We start from the raw sequence: 11,557 nt of genomic DNA, 5'->3' as shown, positions 1-11,557 counted from the left end.
CCCCCCCCCCCCCCCCCCCCACCGGATGCTGCGGAACGGCTGGGCCTTCCTGCCGCCTCCTCCCTGGGCTTCTGGAGCCTCGGGCCAGGGAAGCTAGAGAGGGTGGGGCCTGGTGAGGACGCCCCACCCAGGGCCCAGAGCACATCCTGGGGACCTGCCCCCAGCCCTGGTCCCCTCACATCACCTGCAGGGAGGATTCTGGGTGAGGATGTGCAGCCCATGCACACACAGGCCCCCCTGGCACATGGGGGGGCTGGACGGTGGAGCCCCTCTTTCCAGCCTGGGCTTCCCCGCGCTTGCCTACTGAGCCTGCCAGCACCCTCGGCAGTGGGGCTCGGGGCAGCTCAGGAAAGGCCACGGCTCCGTCCTTTACAAAAATAAACTCACGTGGCAGGTGCCAGTGTGGAGGGGACATTGCCTAGATGACCGTGCCATTCCTCAGGAGCTTCCAGTTCTAGGAGGGGGGGCCCCCAGGGAGCCTTTCCAGAGCCTGGAGGGCAGCCCGCTGACCCCCGGGGTGCCCTGTGGGATGACGGGCTCGCTCTTGACGGCCGTGCCCCCAAGTCAGGCTCAGCTCTGGCGAGGCCATGGCTGGGATGGGACTGCACTGCTGGCCTGGGTGCCCTTTGTGCCCCAGCTGCCTGCCTCTCCTCCTGAAGGACTTCCCAGAGAGAGCGCTGGCCCATAGCTGAAGGCAGGACTAGGCCTTGGGGTCCTGGCCTTGGAGCCAAGGGCCTCTCTAGGTCGCGTGCCAGGACGTGGGTGGCTCCTGCGTCGGGAACTGCTCTGCGTCTGAGTGTGGCCTCCTGCGCTGCTGGGCCTCTGTACCCCCATCCGTGACATGGGCCTTCGGGCTTTGTTGGGAGAGAGAAGTTACTGCCCTTCAGTTATGGCGAGGTCACATGCTGTGCCTGAGGTCGAGAAGCGGGGGCCGAGCCTGGAGCTGTCCCCTGGCGGCCCGCTGGCCCGCCCGGCCCTGGGTGCTGCCCAGCCTTGGCGGCACCTGGTGAGCTCGAGCTGGCACTGTCATTCCTGGGGTCCCGGCGAGGCCTTCCTTTCTCGGCGCCTGCTCTTGGGGCCCTGCTCAGGGGTGAGTCCCAAAATAGCTCAGGGAGGAGTGGCTGGGCAGCTGCGGCCGGCCATCCGAGGCCAGCGGCCGGGATGTGCCCGTGACAGTGCGGGTTAGCTGGCGGGCTGTGGCCCCCGCCTGGCGCGGGGCCTGCCCTGGTTCAGAGGCTGAGGCCGCCAGCCCCGGGGGGGGCCCACGTGACTGTGTGCCCACGTCCGGGCCTCCCCCGCAGCGGCCGCAGCTCCCGGAGTCCACCCTCCCCCACCAGGCCCCGTGCCTCTCGGCCTAACGCAGGTGCAGCTACGGCTGGCAGGGCCGGTTCTGTGACGAGTGTGTCCCGTACCCTGGCTGTGTCCACGGCAGCTGCGTGGACCCCTGGCAGTGCAACTGCGAGACCAACTGGGGCGGTCTGCTCTGCAACAAAGGTAGCTGGGCCGGCTGGGCGGGCTGGGTGGGCGGGGCGGGCGGGGGGCTGTCCTCTGAGTACCCTACTCCCTTCCCAGACCTGAACTACTGTGGCAGCCACCACCCTTGCACCAACGGGGGCACGTGCATCAACGCCGAGCCAGACCAGTACCACTGCGCCTGCCCCGAGGGCTACTCGGGGAAGAACTGTGAGCGGGGTACGTCAGGGGCCAGCTGCTGGCTTCGCGCTGGTGCCCAGGGAGTCTCGCAGGCCCCATCTCTCTGGCCTCTGTGCAGCAGGCATCCTCCAACCCCCACCCTGGGGCCTCGGGGGCTTGGGGAGGAACACTCGTGAAAGGGTGGGGGGCCTGGGCTGCCGGCCTCCCCCGAACCCCAGCCTGTGGTTCCCCTTGCAGCCGAGCACGCCTGTGCCTCCAACCCATGTGCCAACGGGGGCTCTTGTCACGAGGTGCCCTCTGGCTTCGAATGCCACTGCCCATCTGGCTGGAGTGGGCCCACCTGTGCGCTCGGTGAGTGTCCGCTTGGGTGTGTGGGGTGCCTGCCTGGCACCTGGGGGCATCTGAGAGTGGGGGTGGGGTGGCACTCCCGGGGTGAGCTGGGGTGGCGACACGTAGCCGCGGGTCTGGTGGTCAGAGAGGAGTGACGGGAACCCCGGGGCCCGTAGCCCTGCCTCCCTGCACAGAGGCCCCCCCCGCCCAGCCCACAGCCCCACATGCTCCCTCTGTGCCTTTGCAGACATCGATGAGTGTGCCTCCAACCCCTGTGCGGCAGGGGGCACCTGCGTGGACCAGGTGGACGGCTTCGAGTGCATCTGCCCCGAGCAGTGGGTGGGGGCCACGTGCCAGCTGGGTAAGGGTCCCCCGGGGCACTTGCGAACATGGACTGTGCTCTGTGCATGTGGCTGCGGCTGCCGGTGCTGCTGGGGCTGCGGGTGCCCGGTGTGGGGGCGGGTGGGGCTGAGCCCCTTCGCTCCCCCTTGTCTCCTTCACAGACGCCAATGAGTGTGAGGGGAAGCCGTGCCTTAATGCTTTTTCTTGCAAAAACCTGATTGGTGGCTATTACTGTGATTGCGTCCCGGGCTGGAAGGGCATCAACTGCCACATCAGTCAGTATGGGCGGGTGGGTGGCGCCAGGTGGGTGGGGCTGGGGAGATCTTGGACCCTGCTCGTGACCCCCGCCCCTTGTCCCCAGATATCAAGGACTGTCGTGGGCAGTGTCAGCACGGTGGCATCTGCAAGGTAAGATGCACACCGGTGGGGAGAGGCGGGTGGGGGCAGGAGCTGCCCTGTGGGGGCGGCCTCTGGAGGCTCTGACCCTCACCCCGCCCCAGGACCTGGCGACCGGCTACCAGTGTGTGTGCCCGAGGGGCTTCGGCGGCCGGCACTGTGAGCTGCAGCTGAACTCTTGTGCCAGCAACCCCTGCCATGGTGGCCTCTGTGAGGACCTAGGGGACAGCTTCCGCTGCCACTGCCCCAAGGGCACTCTGGGGCCGCTCTGCGAGGTGAGGCCTGGGGCGTGGCCTGGGGTTTCAGCACGCCATCCTCCCCAGTCACCCAAGTGAGCGGGACAGGCCGAAGTTGGGATGGGGGCAGTTCTAGTTGGAGACACAGCCTGGGAGCCTTGGGCGGGCGGGAGAGGAGGAGGGCGTATGGTCACCTGGCGGGTGCCTCCCGATGGGGCAGGCCCAGGTTTTCTGCCTGTCCACCTCCCACTGTGACTGGAATGTTCTTTATGTGACAGAGGGGCCGTGGGTGGGATGGGGTGCCCCAGGGCGTGCGGGGGGGGGGCACTGTCACACGCGTCCAAGCAGGGCATCATGAGGATGCCCCGGGCGCCTCATGACCCCACCTTCCCCTGCCCTGCCCTGGCCTTTGGGGACACAGTCCCGCCTGGGGCTGTGGAGCTCAGTGATGACACTTTTGGGAAAGACCCACAGACTGGACCCAGAGTGGCTGCGGCGGCTGGGGAGGGGTCGGGAGCCGGCCTTCCTGCCAGCGGGAGGGGTGAAGCCGGATGCTGCCTGATGAGGCAGAGGAAGCGGCCGCCAGGGCGGCGGGGGCGGGGGCGGGGGGCGGGGGTGGGGGGGGCTGGGCCTGCAGGTGTTTCCGCCCAGCTGACCGGCCTGGACGGCGTCGGTGGGCGGGCCCGCGGGCTCCGGCGGCAGAGCCTGCGTGCGCGGGCCGAGCGGGGCCTGCCTGTCTCCCAGCTGGGGGTCCGGGCGCGGGGCGGCGGCGGCGAGGGCCCGGCCCCCACGGATGCTCCCGCCCTCCCCACAGGTAGGCGTAGACTTCTGCGAGCCCAGTCCCTGCCAGCACGGTGCTCGCTGTTACAACCTGGAGGGCGACTATTACTGCGCATGCCCTGATGACATGGGCGGCAAGAACTGTTCGGTGCCCAGGGAGTCGTGCCCGGGCGGGGCCTGCAGAGGTGGGGCGGGGCGGGGCCTGCAGGGGCGGGGCGGGGCTGGAGGGGTTGAGACCCGCAGAGGTGGGGTCTGGGACAGCCCTGGGGCGGTGGGGGCGGGGCCTGCGGCGGAGGGGGCGGGGGGGGTGCCCTGATCTTTTCCCACCTGCTGCAGTGATCGATGGCTGCGGGTTTGAGTCCGAGTCCAGAGTGGCAGGCGCGGCTCCCTCCGGCGTGTGCGGCCCCCACGGACACTGCGTCAGTCTGCCCGGGGGCAACTTCTCCTGCGTGTGCGACAGCGGCTTCACGGGCGCCTACTGCCATGAGAGTGAGTGGCCGCGGCCGCCTGGGGCGGGGCGGGCGGGCAGGGACCCCCCCTTACCGCTGCCTCCCGCAGACATTGATGACTGCCTGGGGCAGCCGTGCCGCAATGGGGGCACGTGCATCGACGAGGTGGACGCGTTCCGCTGCTTCTGCCCCAGCGGCTGGGAGGGCGAGCTCTGCGACACCAGTGAGTGAGCCGCCGCCCCCGCCCCGCCCCCCGGGTCTGGGCAGCTCACCCCGTGGTGCCCAGAAGCGGCCCGTGTGTGGGGTGGGGCGGGGCTCCGACGGGTCCTCCACCCGCCCCCGCATCTCTCCCGGGCCTCCTCCGCACACCCCGTGCCCTCCCTGACCCTCCTTGAGCGCCGGCGACCCCCGCTGACCGGCGTCCTCGCCCCCAGATCCCAACGACTGCCTTCCCGATCCCTGCCACAGCCGCGGCCGCTGCTACGACCTGGTCAACGACTTCTATTGCGCCTGCGACGACGGCTGGAAGGGCAAGACCTGCCACTCGCGTGAGTGCCCGCCACGCCCCTGCCGCGCTGGGGTCTGCGCGCCCCCGTGGGCGCGCCCACTGAGCGGCCTGTGTGCCCACAGGCGAGTTCCAGTGCGATGCCTACACTTGCAGCAACGGCGGCACGTGCTATGACAGCGGGGACACCTTCCGCTGCGCCTGCCCCCCGGGCTGGAAGGGCAGCACCTGCAACATCGGTGAGGAGGCGGGGCTCCGGGCTCGCTGGGCCCGGCCCCGCCCCCGGCTCCGTCCTGGCCGGACGCCAGCCGGCGCCCCGCGCCTGCCCAGGGTCAGATGAGAAGGCCCTCTTCTCTTCCTCCTTCGCAGCCGAGAACAGCAGCTGCCTGCCCAACCCCTGCGTGAACGGGGGCACCTGCGTGGGCAGCGGAGACTCGTTCTCCTGCATCTGCCGGGATGGCTGGGAGGGCCGCACCTGCACACACAGTGAGCTGTGGGTGGGGGCCGTGGGGAGCGGGCAGAGGCCTGTGGGGGGGAGCCCACCTTTGCCCCAAAGCCCTGGTGTGTCCCAGGACCTGCAGTGTCACTTTTGACCCCCACCCCCAGCTCCTTAGCCTTGCCCCCAGTCACCACGTGCCCTGGCGTCTGTCGGCCTGCTGGGTGCTCCCTGGCGGGTCCGAGGCGTTCTCCAGGATGGGCTCCTCCACGACACCTCTTCCTGGACCCGCGGCCCCGGCGCCCTCTGCCTGCCGGCCTTGTCCAGTGGGCTGGTGTGGATGGGGCCCCCCAGGCCTGGCACAGGGGCGCTGAGGGGGCGGATGCCGCGCTGACTCTCCTCTCTTTCCTCAAACACAGATACCAACGACTGCAACCCCCTGCCTTGGTGAGTGGCGGCCCTGGAGGCTGGCTGGCCCAGGGGCACTCGGCCTGCCGGGGGGGCCCCCTTGACGCCCGCCCTCTCCCCTGCAGCTACAATGGCGGTGTCTGCGTTGATGGGGTCAACTGGTTCCGCTGCGAGTGTGCTCCCGGCTTCGCGGGTCCTGACTGCCGCATCAGTGAGGACCCTGGGGCGCCTGGGTGGGGGCTGTGGGGCCCCAGCCCTGGGAGCTCCTCCCAACCTGGCCCACGTGTCAGGAGTCTGGGGCCATCAGTATCCGTGAACCCGGAAGGACGGAACGACCGGTCGCTTTCCGCCCTTGTTCCGAGCCTCGCTGCACGTGTCTTACCAGCAGACCCCCCTTGCTCACCCTGTGCCGGCCGCGGGGGGCTGCTCTGCCAGGCGATGCTTCCCCAGAGGCCGACGGAGGAGGACAGGGCTGGGTGCTCATCAGAGCCCGGGCTGATGTGCCGGTGCCCCACCCAGCGCAGAGGCCCCACAGGGCGAACCGAGGCCCGAGCCGGCAGGGGGCTCCTCTCCCTGCCCGGGGGTCCTCCTGGGCCCCGTGTGCGGGCGCTGGCCTCCTCCCCGCCTCCTGAGCCTCACCACTTCTCCTGCAGATATTGACGAGTGCCAGTCCTCGCCTTGTGCCTACGGGGCCACGTGCGTGGATGAGATCAACGGCTATCGATGCAGCTGCCCACCGGGCCGCGCCGGCCTGCGGTGCCAGGAGGGTAGGTGAGGGGCACCTCGCCCAGTGGGGCCATGCCAGGTTGGGGCATGGATGGGACCTGGCCTCCCAGGGCCGGCCTGCTGATGACTCCGGTTTGTCTCCCCTCAGTGATTGTCTTCGGGAGGTCCTGCTGGGCACAGGGCGTGCCCTTCCCGCACGGGGGCTCCTGGGTGGAGGACTGTAACAGCTGCCGCTGTGTGGACGGCCGCCGGGACTGCAGCAAGGTACGGGGGCGCCCCCAGGGCTTCCTGGCCCCTGGCCCGGGGACCCTGTCACCTGTCCGTATCGCTGATGTTGGACCTGTGAGACCCAGGGCGCCAGTGCTGGGGTTGTGGAGAGCCGGAGGAAGGCCCTTCCTCTCGCTGTGCACCTGGGGAAACTGAGACCCTGCTTAGGCTCCAGAAGCCCCCAGCATGGGCCTTGCCTGGCCTCGTCCTTCTTCGGGCCCTCCCCATTCTGGTGGGGGTCCTTTCTGGTTCTGAGTTCATCCTGGGAGGCTGTGGCGGGTCCGGATGCGGACCTGGGCCTTGCTGATCCCACCGCGTCTCTCTCTCCTGCACGGTGCCCGTGTCTGTCTGTGGGTCCTCATCTGCGTGTCTGTCCTGTGTGCCTGCCTGACCCAGGTGTGGTGTGGGCGGAAGCCTTGCCTGCTGACCGGCCGGCCCGACGCCCTAAGTGCCCAGTGCCCGCCGGGGCAGCGGTGCCAAGAGAAGGCTCCCGGCCAGTGCCTGCAGCCGCCCTGTGCGGCCTGGGGGGAGTGTGGCACCGAGGAGCCTGTGCTGCCTGGCACCCTGTGCTTGCCACGCTCCAGCCACCTGGACAACAACTGTGCACGCCTCACTTTGCACTTCAATCGTGACCAAGTGCCCCAGGTGAGCGGTCCCGGAAGGCGGGCATCCCGGACGTCTGCGCAGCCCCAGGCTCCGTCGTTTCTCAGAGCGGCCACACAGAGGGCCCACTTGCTCAGGGAGCCTGGCCACGGGCCCGCAGGACAGGGAGGGTAGAGCCCAGTGTGCGTTAGTTCAGAGACTGGAAAAGCGGGCCCAGGACAGGGTGAGGCCCCTCCAGGCCATGGGCCTGCACGTGGAGCTGCTTCAGGGGCCGAGTGAGGACCGGGCGCGGGGGGCTGGCGCCTCCGGGCTCCCCCACCCCGCCGACTGCTCGTGGAGGGTGCAGGAGGGGACTGGGAAGCCAGCCCCTCCGGGACCCCCACATCCCCGCCCTCCTCCTTGTGGGGCTGTGAGCTGTGACCTGCCATGTGACTGTGGGGCAGCCTCGGTCCCAAGCCTCCGGATCCCACTCGTGTGCCACTTGTCTCTGCCCAGGGCACCACCGTGGGCGCCATCTGCTCCGGGATCCGCGCCCTGCCGGCCACGAGAGCGGTGGCCCGTGACCGCCTGCTGGTGCTGCTCTGTGACCGGCCGTCTTCGGGCGCCAGCGCAGTCGAGGTGGCCGTGGTGAGCACCGGGCATTGGGGGGTGGCTGCCCTGCTCACTTTCCCACAGTCCCGTGCTGTCTGTTCTCCGGAGGTGCTGGGTCCGAGGGCCCAAGCCAGGCATGTCCCCAGGTGCTGGGGAGAGGGGCTGACACACGGACTCAGGAGTCTGTCCCGGCCGTGGGACCCGGGCCCCTCGTGCACCCTCGCCAGGGCTGATGGAGCGGTGCGCGCAGCCAGGCTGGCAGCGGACGGGAGGCAGGGGTTGGGGGGCCTGAGGGGCAGGAAGGGCCAGGATGCAGCTCCAGGTTGGGGGCCAGTGGGGGCCAGCTTCTCAGGAAATGGGAACAAGGGTGTGGGGTAGGGTCATCTGTGCCATCTGCGGAACTAGAGGAGGGGTCTGTGGGAGAGGGGTGCTGCCCCAGGGGGCATGGCTGGGGGGTGTAGGGGGAGGCGTGGGGGGAGGTCCTGGAGGCCGGGCTCCGCTGCAGCATGTGAGCCTGCCAGGCACTGGCCGTCAGCCCCAGGGGTTCTTGGGGGACGGGGGTGGCTGGGACGCTGGACGCCTGGCCGTCAGCCCCAGGGGTTCTGGGGCACGGGGGTGGCTGGGACGCTGGACTTGGCCCACAGACCTTCTCGGGTCTGCTGTCTGAGGCCGCAGGGGGCTCGAGCTGTGAGCGGCCCCAGGTAACCTCAGTTAAGGCTGAGAGACAGTGCCGAGAGTGAAGGCCCCCGTCCAGGGTCCGGCGTGCACAGCAATAGGGTTCAACAGTGGGGTTCCTCCCCGGCGGGGATGAGGGAGTGAGGAGATCCCCGAAGCTGTGGGCGGAGAGCCCCCGTCTGGCGCCCTCCCAGCGGTGGGGCCGTGTCCGAGGCAGGCTGGGTGCCCCGGCCAGGCAGGATCGTAGGTGGTGATGCTCATCCTCACTTGGTTCCCTGTTCTGCCCGTGTCGTGTCCCCCAGAGTGTGTGCAGGAAGGGCGCCCCCTGGTTCAGGTCACCCTGGGATGTGCGGTCTGGGCCCCAGGCGAAGTAGGTGTTCTCAGGGCCTTGCTCTGGGTCCTGGGTAGGTACCAAGTGTAGGCTCGTAAGCACCAGCGTCGTGAGGCTGGGGAAGCACAGGGAGAAATGGGAAAAGGCACAGCGGTTTCTCGGGGTGCTGGCTACTCGCCACTGTCAGAGTGACAAGGGCCACTCAATGGAGGCCGGCATGGCGGTGGGGGGGCGGCGGAGAGCACTGACCTGCTTGTGGAGCCCTTCAGACCTGGGCATAGCCAGCTGGGGCCGGGCGCCCACCTGGGAGGGATGGCCATCCTTGCTCCGGGTGCCAGGGGGTCAGGGCCCAGCCCACCTCCCCCTGAACCGAGCTGCTGGGGCGGCCCTCCTGCAGGATCCTGTTCCACTGAGTCTCCGCACAGGACGCCCTGGGGCCCCCGGTCCCCGGCCCCCGCGGTCCCCTGGGTGGCAGGCCCGGAGCCTGGGCGCCCCCGGGGTCTGTGCGCAGCCCGGGCGCGCGGCCCTGGCCCCTGTGGTGAGTGGGGTCTTGTGCGTGTTTTGCCGCAGTCCTTCAGCCCCGCGCAGGACCTGCCCGACAGCGGCCTCATCCAGAGCACTGCGCACGCCATCGTGGCCGCCATCACCCAGCGGGGCAACAGCTCCTTGCTGCTGGCCATCACCGAGGTCAAAGTGGAGACTGTGGTCGTGGGCGGCTCTTCCGTGGGTGAGCAGGGTGCTGGGGGCGGGGAGGGAGGGGGCGGGGCCAGGCGGAGGGGGGTGGGGGTGGGAGGGGCGGCTCAGGGGTGGGGCCAGGCGGAGGTTGGGGGCGCTGCAAGTTCCATGGCCCTCCCCAACCCCTCCCCCTTCCCCTCCCCCACGGCACCTGCTGTCCCAGCCCTGCTCCTGGACGGCCCCACCCCCAAGAGGCGGGAGGCAGAGGCCGGGCCGCCCCCTCACGGCCGCCCCCCACCAGGTCTGCTGGTGCCCGTGCTGTGCGGCGTGTTCAGCGTGCTGTGTGTGGCGTGCGTGGCCGTCTGCGTGTGGTGGACCCGCAAGCGCAGGAAAGAGCGGGAGAGGAGCCGGCTGCCGCGGGAGGAGAGCGCCAACAACCAGTGGGCCCCGCTCAACCCCATCCGCAACCCCATCGGGCGGCCGGGCGGCGGCGGCCCGGGCGGCGGCCGCAAGGACGTGCTGTACCCCTGCAAGAACTTCACGCCCCCGCCGCGCCGGGCGGGCGAGCTGCTGCCCGGGCCCGCGGGCTGCCGGGCGGGCGCGGGCGACGACGACGACGAGGACCCCGGCCGGGCCGAGGGCGACTGCCTGGAGGCCGAGGGGTTCCTCTCCCGCAAGTGCACCAAAGACCCTGGCTGCTCGCCCGGGAGGCCGGCCCGCTGGGCCTCGGGCCCCAAAGTGGACAACCGCGAGGCCCGGGGCGCCAGTGACTCGCGCGCCGCCGGCCCCGAGTAGGCGGAGGCCGGCCCTCAGCCGCCACCCCGGGACCTGCCCCCGGCGCCGCCCGCCAGACCTTAGGAGGCCCAGGCCGTGTGCATAGTTCTTTTATTTTGTGTAAAAAAACACCAAAAACCAAAAACAAATGTTTATTTTCTACGTTCCTTTAACCTTGTATAAATTATTCGTAACCGTCAGGCGGGAGATGATGGAGTATTCTCGGATCGTGGCTATTTTTGTAACGTTTCCGGGCGTCGCACTGGCTGCGCGGCAGGAGAGCAAAGGGCGTCTGTGTCCTCACCAAATCGTTCGCTCGTTCGCAGACGCGGGCGCTGTTTACAGAATCTTCCTTGTGATTCCTCATTTGGCGCTCTCAGTGGCTCCAGGCCAAAGAGCCGGTGGGACCTGTGGCTGTCGATGGGCCCTTGGCATTGGTGGGACGACCTGTGGCTGTTGGCGTGGCTCACGGCATCGGTGGGACCTGCGGCTGACAGAGTGGCTGTCGCCATTGGTGGGACCCCCTGTGGCAGTTGGTGTGGCCTGAGGCTGTCCATGGGACCCATGGCCATCGGTGGGACCCCCTGTGGCTGACAGCACAGCCTGTGGTTGTCGATGTGGCCTGAGGCCGTCGGTGGGACCCATGATTTGCGGCGTGGCCCGTTGCTGGCGCCTGTGGCGGTCAGTGGGGCTTGAGGTCATCAGAGGCCTGCGTTGGGCAGGGCCGGGGGGCCCAGGGGCAGACCCTGGCCGGCTCCCTGGCCGGCCCCTCACGCCCACCGTTCCCGCCTGCTTCTGCCTGGCGCGCTCGCTGTAGAGATCTCTCAACTGTGTTTTCGGAAGTGCCCTTCCCGACTGCTCTGTTGTCCCTGGGACGGGGGCAGTATCGAAGCTCACGACAAGTGCCTTCACACAGACCCTCCCCTCGCGACGGTCCGCGCCTGCGTGGACTCCAGGCTGCTGCCCGCCTGTCGGCCCCGGCCCCCCCCTCGTGAAAGTGCATTTTTGTAAATATGTACATATTAAATGAATCACTCTGTATATTTGATTTAATAACTTAAACGTTTTGGCCTCCCTTGTTCTTTTCCGTGCTGTTCTTTGTTACTCAGAATCAGGCGGGCGGGGTGGGGCCTCCAAAGGGCAGAGCCTGGTGCAGGGAGGCAGGGGTGCAGGCTGTGTGTCAGGCCACGTGGTCACGGTGGCTGCGGCTGGCGAGATGGCCTGGGGACTGCGGAGTCCCCACGGGTGCCTGGGGCTGTGAGCACATTGGTGCCCTGTCCACGTGGCTGTGGCTGGCGAGATGGCCTGGGGACCGCGGAGCCCCCACGGGTGCCTGGGGCTGTGAGCACGTTGGTGCCCTGTGTGGCCGATGTGGACTTA

The 11,557-nt window shown here is 69.2% G+C and overlaps 1 protein-coding gene across 2 annotated transcripts in view; it reads left to right on the top strand.

Moving 5' to 3' along the window:
* Positions 1–11,255, top strand: part of JAG2 (jagged canonical Notch ligand 2) — a 23,295-nt gene extending 12,040 nt beyond the window's left edge. Inside the window, exons 6-26 of one of the 2 annotated variants that reach the window (XM_039225183.1) lie at positions 1,364–1,494; positions 1,573–1,692; positions 1,891–2,004; positions 2,231–2,344; positions 2,487–2,600; positions 2,687–2,733; positions 2,826–2,996; positions 3,772–3,922; positions 4,074–4,226; positions 4,296–4,409; positions 4,621–4,734; positions 4,817–4,930; positions 5,061–5,177; positions 5,547–5,574; positions 5,661–5,746; positions 6,189–6,302; positions 6,410–6,525; positions 6,925–7,173; positions 7,627–7,758; positions 9,299–9,455; positions 9,705–11,255. In XM_039225183.1, coding sequence (XP_039081114.1) covers positions 1,364–1,494; positions 1,573–1,692; positions 1,891–2,004; positions 2,231–2,344; positions 2,487–2,600; positions 2,687–2,733; positions 2,826–2,996; positions 3,772–3,922; positions 4,074–4,226; positions 4,296–4,409; positions 4,621–4,734; positions 4,817–4,930; positions 5,061–5,177; positions 5,547–5,574; positions 5,661–5,746; positions 6,189–6,302; positions 6,410–6,525; positions 6,925–7,173; positions 7,627–7,758; positions 9,299–9,455; positions 9,705–10,198 — 2,950 coding nt within the window. In that variant the 3' untranslated portion in view covers positions 10,199–11,255. The remainder of the gene's footprint in view (positions 1–1,363; positions 1,495–1,572; positions 1,693–1,890; positions 2,005–2,230; positions 2,345–2,486; positions 2,601–2,686; positions 2,734–2,825; positions 2,997–3,771; positions 3,923–4,073; positions 4,227–4,295; positions 4,410–4,620; positions 4,735–4,816; positions 4,931–5,060; positions 5,178–5,546; positions 5,575–5,660; positions 5,747–6,188; positions 6,303–6,409; positions 6,526–6,924; positions 7,174–7,626; positions 7,759–9,298; positions 9,456–9,704) is intronic. The other variant, XM_039225184.1, reaches the window with a different exon arrangement.
* Positions 11,256–11,557: the final 302 nt, after the last annotated feature.

The sequence above is a fragment of the Hyaena hyaena genome, unplaced genomic scaffold, assembly GCF_003009895.1.
Source record: "Hyaena hyaena isolate Hyena2069 unplaced genomic scaffold, ASM300989v1 scaffold_1957, whole genome shotgun sequence".
NCBI classification, from domain to species: Eukaryota; Metazoa; Chordata; class Mammalia; order Carnivora; family Hyaenidae; genus Hyaena; species Hyaena hyaena.
The sequence above is the reverse complement of the archived record's forward strand: the minus strand, read 5'-3'. Positions and strand labels throughout refer to the sequence as shown.